Source organism: Geotrypetes seraphini, chromosome 1 (assembly GCF_902459505.1).
Source record: "Geotrypetes seraphini chromosome 1, aGeoSer1.1, whole genome shotgun sequence".
Taxonomy (NCBI): Eukaryota; Metazoa; Chordata; class Amphibia; order Gymnophiona; family Dermophiidae; genus Geotrypetes; species Geotrypetes seraphini.
The window spans coordinates 431,990,305-432,002,705 of NC_047084.1; the positions used below are offsets into that span (position 1 = coordinate 431,990,305).

A 12,401-nucleotide genomic window follows, 5' to 3' on the forward strand; every position below is an offset into this window, starting at 1 on the left:
TAAAATGTTATTGTAGCCTTGGTTAGCCTTCAGGAGGGTATTTTTATTTGATGCTTCTATGCCCTCTGTTGGCGGAAATTTTGGCCCTTGGGAGGAGGTGCGAGGGCATCTACGCTCTTCTGAGGGCTGCTATTTGCTGTTATCCCAGGACAAGCAGGCAGCATATTCTCAACAGTGAGTGACGTCACCGACGGAGCCCCGCAGTGGACAGCCTCGAAAGCAGACTTGCTTGAAGATCTTTGTAAGAGTTTCCGAGTGCTGCACTGTGCATGCGCGAGTGCTTTCCCGCCCGAGTTAGGGCGCACGTCTCCTGTGAGGAACCTCAGTTCAACGTTTTCCACGGAGCCGAGAAGTCCTCTTTACTTCAGCTCTGCAGCCTTCGTTGCCTTCTCTCACCGCGGCTTTCTTATTTTTTCTTTTGACAGTCGCTGTGCTCGCATTTGAATTCTCTCTTCTTTTTGTTTTTAAAAAAAACCTTTTCTTTTTTCATTTCTTCCGACCACTGGCCTTTGGGCCTAGGTCTGGCCGACTACCTCGATCATAACATCGGCTTTTATTTTTTCTATGTCCCGGCCTCTTACCGGATTTAAAAAGTGTAGTCAGTGCGGTAGGACAATTTCAATCACTGATCCACATAGTCAGTGTATTGTTTGCCTCGGTCCTGAACATTGCCCCGACGCTTGTCCGCACTGTGCTACTCTTCAACCTCGGACCCTTCGTCGATGCCGTGCCAAGCTTTCTCAGTTGTTTGGCACCATGGACCCTTCTACTGACAAGGCCTCGACCTCGGATTCGGGGGCAACCTCGACCAAGCCCTCGACCTCGACGCCCTCATCTGCCTCCACTAAGGCCTCAACCTCGACTCCTCCGGTCTCGAAGGCCTCGGCGGCAGTTCCTCAGAAGTCTTCTTCGATGGGTACGTCTCCTGTTTCTCCTTCAGGTACTCTTCCTAAGAAGCCTCCAGAGTCTCAGGCATCCCAGGCCGTGTCCACGGTCCTGCCAGCCTCGTCGAGACCTCCAGCTAAGCGTGCATCCAAGCATCGGGAATACTCATCCTCGAGGTCGCCCTCCTTGGAGCGCACTGCTGCACCTATGAGACCTAATCCATTTGTCCCAGTGCCCATGTTCGAGGACATGTTAAAAGCCATCCTGACCACTCAGCTTTCCTCAGTCATAGCTCAGCTCCTTCCGACCTCATCCTCGACCCTGCTTCCTACCAGCCAGCCTGAGTGGCAGCCTGAGACCCCGTTTGCAGCGCCTCGAGGCAAACCTCGGAAGTCTCGTTGTTTGTCATCAAGTGACTCATCGCCTGATCCTCGGCCACGGTCTCCTGAACCTCGATCGAGGCATCGCTCGAGGCATTCGAGGCATCTTACTTCCAAGCTCAGTCAGGAGTCCCTTCTGAAGCAAAAACCATCCCCTCCTCTGGATACTGAGTCTTCTATGCCTCGATTATCAAAAGCTACCGCGACTTCTACTAAATCTAAACATAAGTCTCGCAAAGCTCTTACACCGGCTGCTTCCCCTCGAAGTCCATCGTGGTCGAAGACTCTCCTTCCAGACCACCTCCAAGGGAACTTTCTCCTCCTGTCTCGACTCATTCTGTTTCTCGAACACCAGGGACTTCACCATCGAGGCTTTTAAAGCAAAAACATTCTCTGACTCCTCCTATTGCAGGTAGTGGAGCTTCTTCGGTCACTCTACGCCTGGATTCTGAACCTCTCTCTCAATATTCCAGAGAGGCTTCTCCTTCTTACTCAGTGCTTCCTTGGTCTCGCACTCCTTCTCCTGAAAGTGCCTCGACCTCGAAGTCTGCCTCTTTTGCCAGATTTGTTTTTGACATGGGAAAAGCTTTGCAGCTGGATCTCCACTCTGATTCCAATTACACTCCTGAATTCTTGGCGGATATGGAGTTACCTCATCCACTCAAGGAGACCTTGAGGCTTCCTATGACTCCAGTTTTGAAACAAACTTTCATCAGGAACATGGAAACTCCTTATTCCATTACTGCTATTCCATCCAAACTGGAATCCAGGTATTGCAAAGTACCATGCAAGGGCTTTGAAAAATCTCAATTGTCTCACCAGTTTTGGGTGTGGAATCCTCTTTAAAGAAAGCTCATCCATCAAAAATCTATGCTGCGGTCCCTCCAGGCAGGGAGGGCTGTACCGACAAGTTTGGCCGTAGGCTGTATCAGAATTCCATGATGGCTAACCGGATTCTGAATTACAACCAAACTTTCACTGCTTATTTCAACTATTTCCTCAAATTGATGCCTAAGTTCTACCCGGCTCTTGGGGAGCAATGACTCCCGGAATTTAAACAGATTATCACAACTCTGTCTCAACTTCGCCTCTTCATTCTACATGCCTTTGAGCTCTCTTCCAGGGTCTCTGTTTTTTGCAGTAGCCATGCGGCGCCTAGCTTGGCTACGCATTGTTGATATGGATCCCAATTTGCAGGACCATCTAGCCAACTTACCTTGCCAGGGAAATGAACTGTTTGACGAATCCATTGAAGCAGCTACAACGCGCCTCTCTGAGTATGAGCGCTCTTTTGCTTTGTTGATTTGGCCAAAGTCTAAGACTCCTCCTGCTCTTTGCTTCGTTGATTCGGCCAAAGCCTAAGACTCCTCCTGCTCGGCCATACAAACAACCACCATGTCGTTATCCCAAAAAAATGACGCCAGCTTTCTCCAGTCCTCCGCATAGAAGGCCACCACAGCAACAACGCCAGCAGAAACCTCCACCTCCTGCTCCAACTAAACCCGCGCCGTCTTTTTGACGTTCCCAGTCTGAGCATGCCAACCTCCCTTCATCAGACTTCTCTTCTGCCCATCGGAGGTTGTCTTCACCATTTTTGTCCCCAATGGCAATTGATAACCTCAGATCTCTGGGTTCTCACCATCATTTGGGGAGGGGTTCTCTCTACACTTTCTTCAGGTGCCCCCAGATCGCCCTCCAAGAGAGTGTCCTTCAAATTCATCGCAACTTCCCCTTCTTCAGGAAGCTCAGGCTCTTCTTCGCCTTCGAGCTGTCGAGGAAGTTCCTTTTCAGCAACGGGACAAGGGGTTTTATTCCCGTTATTTTCTAGTCCCAAAGAAGATGGGGGATTTGCGACCCATTCTGGACCTCAGAGTCCTCAACAAATTTCTAGTGAAAGAGAAGTTTTGAATGCTGTCTTTACCAACTCTACTCCCTGATGAATCAGGGAGATTGGCCATGTTCTCTGAATCTCAAAGATGCTTACACTGATATCCCCATTCATCCAGCCTCTCGCAAATTTCTAAGATTCAAGGTGGGGAATTTTCATCTGCAGTACAGAGTTCTTCCTTTTGGCCTTGCCCAGAGTCTTCACGAAGTGCCTCGTGGTGGTGGCTGCAGCCCTCCGTACCCAGGGTTTTCAAGTCTTTCCATACCTGGACGACTGGCTTATCAAAGCCCCCTCTCAACAAGGGGTTATTGTAGCGACCCAACAGACTATTATATTTGTCCAAAGTCTGGGGTTCGAAGTCAACTTTCCAAAATCCCAGTTGATCCCGTCTCAGTCTCTTCAATTCATCGGGGCCACTCTGGACACTGTACAGCTCAGAGCGTTCCTGCCTCAACCTCATCAGAATGTCCTCATTCGTCTTTGCCATCAGGTGTCTCATCTCACATCAGTTTCAGCGTGACACATGATTTTACTCGTCACATGGCTTCTACAGTTCACGTGACTCCTTTTGCCAGACTTCACCTTCGCATACCTCAGTGGACCCTGGCATCTCAGTGGCAGCAAGCTACCGACCCAATTTCTCAACAACTTACAGTAACTCCTTTGTTGAGACAATCTCTCCGTTGGTGGATGCTCTCTTTCAATCTTTCCAGAGGTTTACTGTTCCACACTCTTCCCCATCAGAAGGTTCTCACAACGGACTCGTCAACCTACGCATGGGGAGCCCATCTAGACGGTCTACGTACCCAAGGTCATTGGTCTTCAGCAGACCATCTTTGTCACATCAATCTGTTTGAACTCAGAGCGATTTTCAATCCTTTCAAAGCTTTTCAATACCTTCTTCACGACAACGTAGTCCTTGTCCGGACGGACAACCAAGTTGCCATGTATTAAGTCAACAAACAGGGAGGGACGGGATCTCACTCCCTTTGTCAAGAAGCTCTGAAGCTGTGGGATTGGTCAATCCATCACAACATCTTTCTCAGAGCTGCATATATTCAAGGTCAGCACAACTGTCTGGCAGACAAATTGAGTTGTCTTCTGCAACCTCACGAATGGACACTCAATTCCTCGCCTCTATGTCAGGTGTTTGCTCAATGGGGGATCTTTTTGCGTCTCCCCTCAACATCAAATTGCCTCAGTTCTGCTCTCGAATATACTCTCCCCAGCGTCTCTAGGCAGATGCTTTTCTCCTGAATTGGATGAGTCATTTTCTCTATGCCTTCCCTCCATTCCCTCTGATTTTCAAGACTCTTGTCAAACTCAAGACAGAACATGCCACCATGATTCTGATAGCTCCTTGGTGGCCCAGACAGCCGTGGTACTCCCTTCTACTTCAACTCAGCACCAGGGAGCCTCTGCTTCTACCATTTTTTCCCTCTCTGCTTACTCGGAGTCAAGGATCCTTGCTACATCCCATCCTGCAGTCTCTACACTTAACAGCTTGGTACCTTTCAACCTAACAGACTCTATACAGTTCTCTCAGTCTGTACAAGAAATTTTGATAGCTTCCAGAAAGCCGTCCACTCGGCAGTGTTACGGCCAGAAATGGACTAGATTTTCTGCTTGGTGTTCCACTCATCATCTGGAGCCAATGTCTACCTCCTTGGCTTCTATTTTGGACTATTTACTACACTTATCACATTCGGGACTTCAATCTACATCTATCCGAGTTCATCTCAGTGCGATTGCTGCTTTTCATCAGCCTCTTGATGGGAAACCTCTGTCTGCATATCCTTTGGTTTCCCGCTTTATGAAAGGACTTTTTAATGTTCATCCACCACTTAAACCACCTCAGTGGTCTGGGATCTCAATGTTGTCTTAGCTCAATTGATGAAGCCTCCATTTGAACCAATTGATAAGGCTCATCTCAAGTACCTTACTTGGAAAGTAGTTTTCCTGATTGCCCTCACGTCTGCTCGAAGAGTCAGTAAGTTCCAAGCTTTGGTTGCGGATCCACCTTTCACAGTTTTCCATCATGACAAGGTGGTCCTCCGTACTCATCCTAAATTCTTACCTAAAGTTGTTTCAGAATTTCACATCAATCAATCTATTGTTCTTCCAGTATTTTTCCCAAAGTCTCATTCTCATCCTGGAGAAGTGGCTCTCCATACTTTGGACTGCAAACGTGCCTTTGCTTTCTACTTGCAACGCACTCAACCTCACAGACAGCCCCTCAACTTTTCATCTCCTTCGATCCAAATAAGTTGGGGCATCCTGTCTCGAAGCGAACCATCTCCAACTGGATGGCTGCTTGCATCTCTTTCTGCTATGCTCAGGCTGGTCTCCCTCTACAGGGTCAAGTCACGGGCCACAGAGTTCGAGCAATGGCGGCGTTTGTAGCTCTCCTCAGATCAACTCCTATTGAGGAAATCTGCATGGCTGCCACTTGGTCCTCGGTTCATACATTCACCTCTCATTACTGTCTGGATATTTTCTCTAGAAGGGATGGCCATTTTGGCCAATCTGTTTTGCAACATCTTTTTTCTTAACTTGCCAACTCTCCCTCCATCCCATTATGCTTAGCTTGGAGTAGAGAGCTGCACGGGGACAACGGGAATCCTGCGGGTTCTCCCTTCGGGACACGGGATCCCGTGGGGATGCCCTCTAGGGTCGCAGGGATTCTGTGGGGACGCCTCCTAGGGTCGCGGGAATCCTGCATGGTTCGAAGCAACTCGAGCCGCGAAGCTCGTCTTCTTTTCCCTATCTGTGTGCTGCTCTGCCGCAGCACACAGCTGACCGGAAATCTTCCCGATGTCAGCGCTGACATCAGAGGGAGGGCTTAAGTAAAGGGGTAGGGAACTCTGGTCCTCGAGAGCCGTATTCCAGTCGGGTTTTCAGGATTTCCCCAATGAATATGCATTGAAAGTAATAATAATAATAATAACAGCTTATATACCACAATACCGTGAAGTTCTATGCGGTTTACAAAGATTAAGCAAAGGTACAAATTGATTGACTTTAAGAGGGGAGGAAGAAAAAGGGTTAATAGGACAGGAAATCCTATTTGCATGCAAATAAATTCATGCATATTCATTGGGGAAATCCTGAAAACCCAACTGGAATATGGCTCTCGAGGACTGGAGTTCCCTACTCCTGCTCTATGGGCTTCGGTGTCGTTACCGCGCGGCTTTGTAAAACAAGCCCCAAATATTTGTTGCAGTCGTGAAAAATCAAGCAGCTTTCCATCTGCATATGCCCGCCTGCAGCCAATGCTTCCAGAGGATCTTAGACTCACCAATTCGAATCTTGGAGTTCAACCATAAGGATTGACATGTGGACTGTTGTACCGGTACAGATGTTAAGTTGTTGATGAATTTTAAGGTTTTCCATGTGTCTAGCAAAATACTATTGTCCTTATAAATACGTGGTAATTTGATACTCAAAACATGACACAATCTCAATGGGGACATTAGTTGCCATTATAGGTATATGTGTTGCTGTACATTCTGTTTGTGTTTTTGTTTCATTTTATTGTTTTTTGTGGCTTTGTACATCACTTAGAATAGTAACATGGTCTATAAATATTTTAAATAAATAGATATGTGCCTTAATAAATCATGTCAGTGGTATACTGATACCCATTTTTCTTTACCTTTATCTGAGGCTTCTCAGTGGGGTATGAATCTGTCTTCCAGATTATCATACCGAGTCCAGCTATTGTACCTAGGGCAGGCAAGAGCTCATAGATATGTATAGGTAGCAAGGGCAAGTTTATTTTAAAAACTTATTCAAATATAGTACTTTTCATAGCAACTTTGCTTTTATTTTCTTTTGTTTGTAGGACCGCAGAGACAGATTATGGACAAATCATATTATCTTGGACTATTGAGGTAAGTTAATCACTGTGAACATATATGTGAACTGTTGCAAGAAACATACTGAAATTGTTTTTAACTATATTTTCCTAAGCACAGCCTTTCTTTAGTATCTTCATGTAATATAGTAGATTATGGTAGATAAAGACCAAAATGACCCACCTAGTCTGCCCATTAAGTTAGTTAAAGTTTTGACTGCCACATTATGCTTATTACCTTCATGCCTTCCTTTACAGCTGTACCTCCTGCTCCATGGAGGCTACCTCCTAAAGAAACATAGAGAATAGCAGATAAAGACCATACAGCCTCTTCAGTCTGCCCAGCTACACCAATTGCTTAGCTCTACAATCCTCTTTGTGTCCGCTGTGCTTGTCCCCTGCTTTCAGATATAGTCCTCATTTCCATTATATACATTGACAGGCATCCAAACCTTTACTGCAAAGAAATATTTACTTATTTATTTGAAATCTTTCTTTTTATTAATTAAATTGCATTCATAACCACAAAGAGAAATGTAAAAAGAACTTGACATATAAGTATCGTATTTTCACTCATATACCGCGCACCCATGTAAAACGCGCACACGGGTATAGCGCGTGGGAAACTGTAATTTATGTAAATAAATTTTTATATACCGCGCACACCCGTATACCGCGCATGCCGCCCCGACTCTCCCGTCGCCGCCCGACTCTCCTTTCGCCCGCCCCAACTCTCCTCTGGCCACCCCGACTCTCCTTTCACCAGCCCCGACTCTCCTCTCCCCCTTGAAGTCCTGTCCCCACCCTGAAAGCCTGATGCCCCCCCCCCCCCCGACATCCGATTCTCCCCCCTGCAGGATCGCTCGCACCCCCACCCCGAAGGACCGCTTGCACGCACTCGCACCCCCACCCCGAAGGACCGCTCGCACGCACTCCCACCCGCACCCCCACCCCGAAGGACCGCTCGCCCCTAACAGCCTCCCGACCCCCCCCCCCAATCATGTAGAAGCTCCTACCGTTGTCCTGCTGCTTCCTCTTGGCGGTCCCGGCCCTTCTGTGAGCCCTGCGTCTGCGCTGCTTCCTCTTCCGGCGGTCCCGGAAGTCTGTCGGCGATTGCTTTGTCCTCCTTTAGTGCTCCCTTTATTCCTTGGTCATCCAACGGTCCCACCGCTTCCTTCAAGCTCTGCTTGACACAATACAACTCAGGGCGTTTCTGCCTCAGGAGCGTCAGGACATCCTTGTCCAACTTTGTCATCACATGGTTCAACTTCAATCACTCTCAGCAAGGCACATGATGATTCTTCTGGGACCCATGGCAACTACAGTCTACGTGACTCCTTTTGCCAGGCTTCTATGGATCCCTCAGTGGTCTCTGGCTATTCAGCAGTCCAGGCTTTGGACCTACTTTCGTAGCGCATTATCTCTTCGACAATCGCTTCAGTGGTGAATGCTGTCTTCCAATCTTTCCAGAGGATTGTTATTCCACACACCTCCTTATCAGAAAGTTTTCACCAAGGATTCTTGGGGAGCTCACCTGGATGGCCTGCGCACTCAAGGCCTCTGGTCTGCCAGAGATCGACACCACCATATAAATCTGTTGGAACTCAGAGCAATTTTCAATGCTCTCAAGGCTTTTCAGCATCTTCTACAAGATCAAGTTATCCTTGTCCATATGGACAATCCGGTGGCCATGTACTATATAAACAAGTTTCAAGTTTTATTAAAATTTTGATGTATCGCAATATCATTAATTCAAAGCGATGTACAATTAAAAACAGGATCTAAATTATTAACTACAACTGACACATGACATACCAATACATAAGGGAAGTAGGAAGAAGTATAATTAGCATAGTAAAGGACACATGAAAGGAAAGTACAGAAGGAGGGTAAGAAATTTTAAAAGTAATGATAAAATGAAATAGAAAATTAAGAACTTTTTTTTTTTTTTTCAATTTCTCGGAGCCTAAAGACAGAGTATATGTGAGTTTAAGCAACGAATGGGATCAAAAGAGACTGATGATTAGGTTTCAAAAGCATCCTTGTAGAACCAGCATTTTAACAATCCTTTAAATTTATTTAGTGATTTTTCTTCCTTAATAAATGCTGGTAAGGAGTTCCATATTCTGGGCGCTGTCACCGCAAAGATCGTATCTTGTCTTATATTTATTATATTAAGTGATGGAATTACTAGAAAGTTTATATCCTCCGATCTCAAAACTTCTAGTCGGAATATATGGAATAATGTATCTTTCTAGGAATGATGGAGCTTTAGTTGTTAATATTTTGAATGTTAATATTGCTAATTTGTAGAAGATTCTGTGAACAATTGGAAGCCAAAGAGCTTCTTTAAGAAGAGGAGTCACATGATCAAATTTTTTCTTGTTCGTTATAATCTTAATTGCGGTGTTTTGAATTAGTTGTAATCGACGGATTTCTTTAAGAGCTACTCCTTTGTAGAGCGAGTTGCAATAGTCTAACTTTTAAATGATCAGCGAGAGTACTACAAGGAAGAACGAGGTCTCTCCTCTGTCAAGAGGCTCAAAAGATGTAGAATTGGGCAATTTCTCAACATATTCCTCAAAGCGGTTTATATTCAGGGGGATTGGTAAAATTTTCCTTGCTAAACCAACACTAGGATGGTAGTTGCACTATAAGCTCAATCATTAGATGAACTCAATGATTAGATAAAGGGGTTTCAGTACAGGCTCAATTATCCCTACGAGTAAACAAAGGCCCTGGGCAGGTATTCATAAGTAACTAGCACTTAGCCTGAAGGTCTAAATAAATCCTGCCCTGTACATCATAATACTGCACTTATATTTATTTATCAAGGTTATTTAAAAATATAAGGGTATTATGATGTACTGAGCAGGATTTATTTAGACCTTCAATCTAAATGCTAGTCACTTATGAATACCGCCCAGGGCCTTTGTTTACTCGTAGGGATAATTGAGCCCTACTGAAACCCCTTTATCTAATCATTGAGTTAATCTAATGATTGAGCTTATGGTGCAACTACCATCCTAGTGTTGTTTTAGCAAGGAAAATTTTACCAATTTTTCTGAGCTTGAATTATCATATTATTGGTAACTTTTGGTTTTTTGAAGCCTATATTCAGGAGGAACTATTTAGCGAACAAACTAAGCTGCATTCTTCAACCTCACAAATGGACACTGAACTCAGCAGCTCTTCATCCCATCTTCTCTCAAGTAGACCTATTTGCATCTCCCCAACAACCACAAGCTGCTCCGCTTTTGCTCCAGACTATATTTCCCTCATCACCTAGAAATGGACGCTTTTCTTCTGGATTAGACTCACAAGATCCTCTATGTGTTTCCACCCATTCCTCTTGTTCTCAAAACGCTTGTCAAGCTCAAACAGGAGTTGGCCACCATGATTCTGATAGCTGCTCGGTGACCCATGGTTCTCCCTTGTACTTCAAGTCAGTATCAAGGAGCTGATACCTCTGCCAATTTTTCCATCTCTTCTTATGCAGAGTCACGGTTCTCTTCTACACCCCATCCATCAGTCTTTGCATCTGACAGCTTGGTATCTCTCAGGCTGACTTCAGCTGACCTACAATTTTCTCAGCCTGTCAAAGACATATTGGATGCTTGCAGAAAACTGGCCACATAACAGTGTTATACTCAAAAATGGACCCATTTTTCTGCCTGGTGCATACTTCACCACCAGGATCCAAAATCCACCTGTTTCTTCAGTTTTGGATTACCTCCTGCATTTGTTGCACTCTGGCCTCAAGTCCACTTCCATTAGAGTCCATCTCAGTGCAGTTGCTACTTTTCATCATCCAATGGATGAAAAACCTCTTGTTGCTCATCCTGTAGTTTCCAGATTCATGAAAGGGCTTTTCAATGTCAAACCACCTCCAGTAGTTTGGGATCTTAATTTGGTACTTGCTAGATTGATGAAGCCTCCATTCGAACCAATGTCTTTGGCTCATCACAAATATCTTACTTGGAAAGTAATTTTCCTTATTTCTCTGACTTATGCTCGCAGAGTGAGTGAACTTCAAGCTTTAGTGTCGGATCCACCATTTACAACATTCCACCATGACAAGGTGGTGCTTCACACTCATCCGAAGTTCTTATCAAAGGTTGTCACTGAATATCAACTCAATCAATAAATTGTTCTTCTAGTATTTTTTCCAAACCTCATTCTCATCATGGGCAAAACGGCTCTTCATACTCTGGACTGCAAACAAGTATTGGCTTATTATTTGTCTCTTTTGATCCTAACAAGTTGGGGCATCCTGTCTCCAAGAGAACAATTTTTAATTGGTTGGCTTCTTGCATCTTGTTATGTTATGCTCATGCAGGGCTGCAACTGGAGAGTTGGGTCACAGCCTATAAAGTTCGAGCTATGGCAACTTCAATAGCTTTTCTTCGCTCTACTCCTATTAATGAAATCTGCAAAGCTGCTACTTGGTCCTCTGTTCATACTTTCACTTCACATTATTGTCTGGACTCTTATTCCAGATGTGATGGGCACTTTGGTCAAATAGTGAAAATTTATTTTCCTAAAAGGCCAACTCTCCCACCATTCTGTGGACAACAGCAGACGCTGTTCATTTGAGCTCCAGTTCACTATAGCGTGTATTGAAGTGTTTATGGAAATTGCACGAATTGATTCATCGCAAGACTCCTGAGGCAGGCCCTCCTGGGCCGAAACACGATCGTGTCAAGTCCATTACAAATAAAGAGACTGAACACCAGTTGGTCACCTTTGTTGTTATATTAGCTTGGAGGTCACCCAAATGTGAGAATATGCTGCCTGAGATAAAGCACAGTTACTTACCGTAACAGGTGTTATCCAGGGAAAGCAGGCAGATATTCTCACAACCCACCTCCCCTGGTTGCTTCTTAGCTGGCATACAGGGCGGAAAGGCATTCGCGCATGCACAATGCGGTCAGTCGCAATCTTTCTAAAGTTCTTAAAGTGCCGGTGCACTTGTACAGCTGTCCGTACCGGGGCTCTGTGGATGACATCACCCATATGTGAAAATATCTGCCTGCTGTCCCTGGATAACACCTGTTATGGTAAGTAACTTTGCTTTCTGGCTCGCAGTTGTTGGGGCCCTGCTGTTCAGGGGCCATAATAATGAGAGACCTCACACTCGATATACTGCTCTTGAATAATAGGTATTTTATTAGTAAATCAGTAACAGCTTACAAGAATAAATCTCTCAGCATAAAGAGTAACAGAGCATATGATCTTCAGGCCTAAGATCTCGTATCTGTCCTGCTTACATGATCAGAAAAGCTTAATGTGGACTAGGAAATGGTTGAATTAGTTTTCTTATATTATGTTAATTCCTTTTTGGAATTCACATTTTTGTACTTTGTATTATCATTTGTGTTCATTCATGTAT

General features: G+C 45.0%; 1 protein-coding gene across 7 annotated transcripts in view; it reads left to right on the top strand.

The window, feature by feature from the left end:
• The window catches only part of IFT74 (intraflagellar transport 74), a 305,175-nt gene that overhangs the window by 58,747 nt on the left and 234,027 nt on the right, over positions 1 to 12,401 (top strand). For all 7 annotated transcript variants that reach the window (XM_033919374.1, XM_033919366.1, XM_033919348.1 and 4 more), the window contains one exon: positions 6,998 to 7,046. In XM_033919374.1, the coding sequence (XP_033775265.1) occupies positions 6,998 to 7,046 (49 nt within the window). The remainder of the gene's footprint in view (positions 1 to 6,997; positions 7,047 to 12,401) is intronic.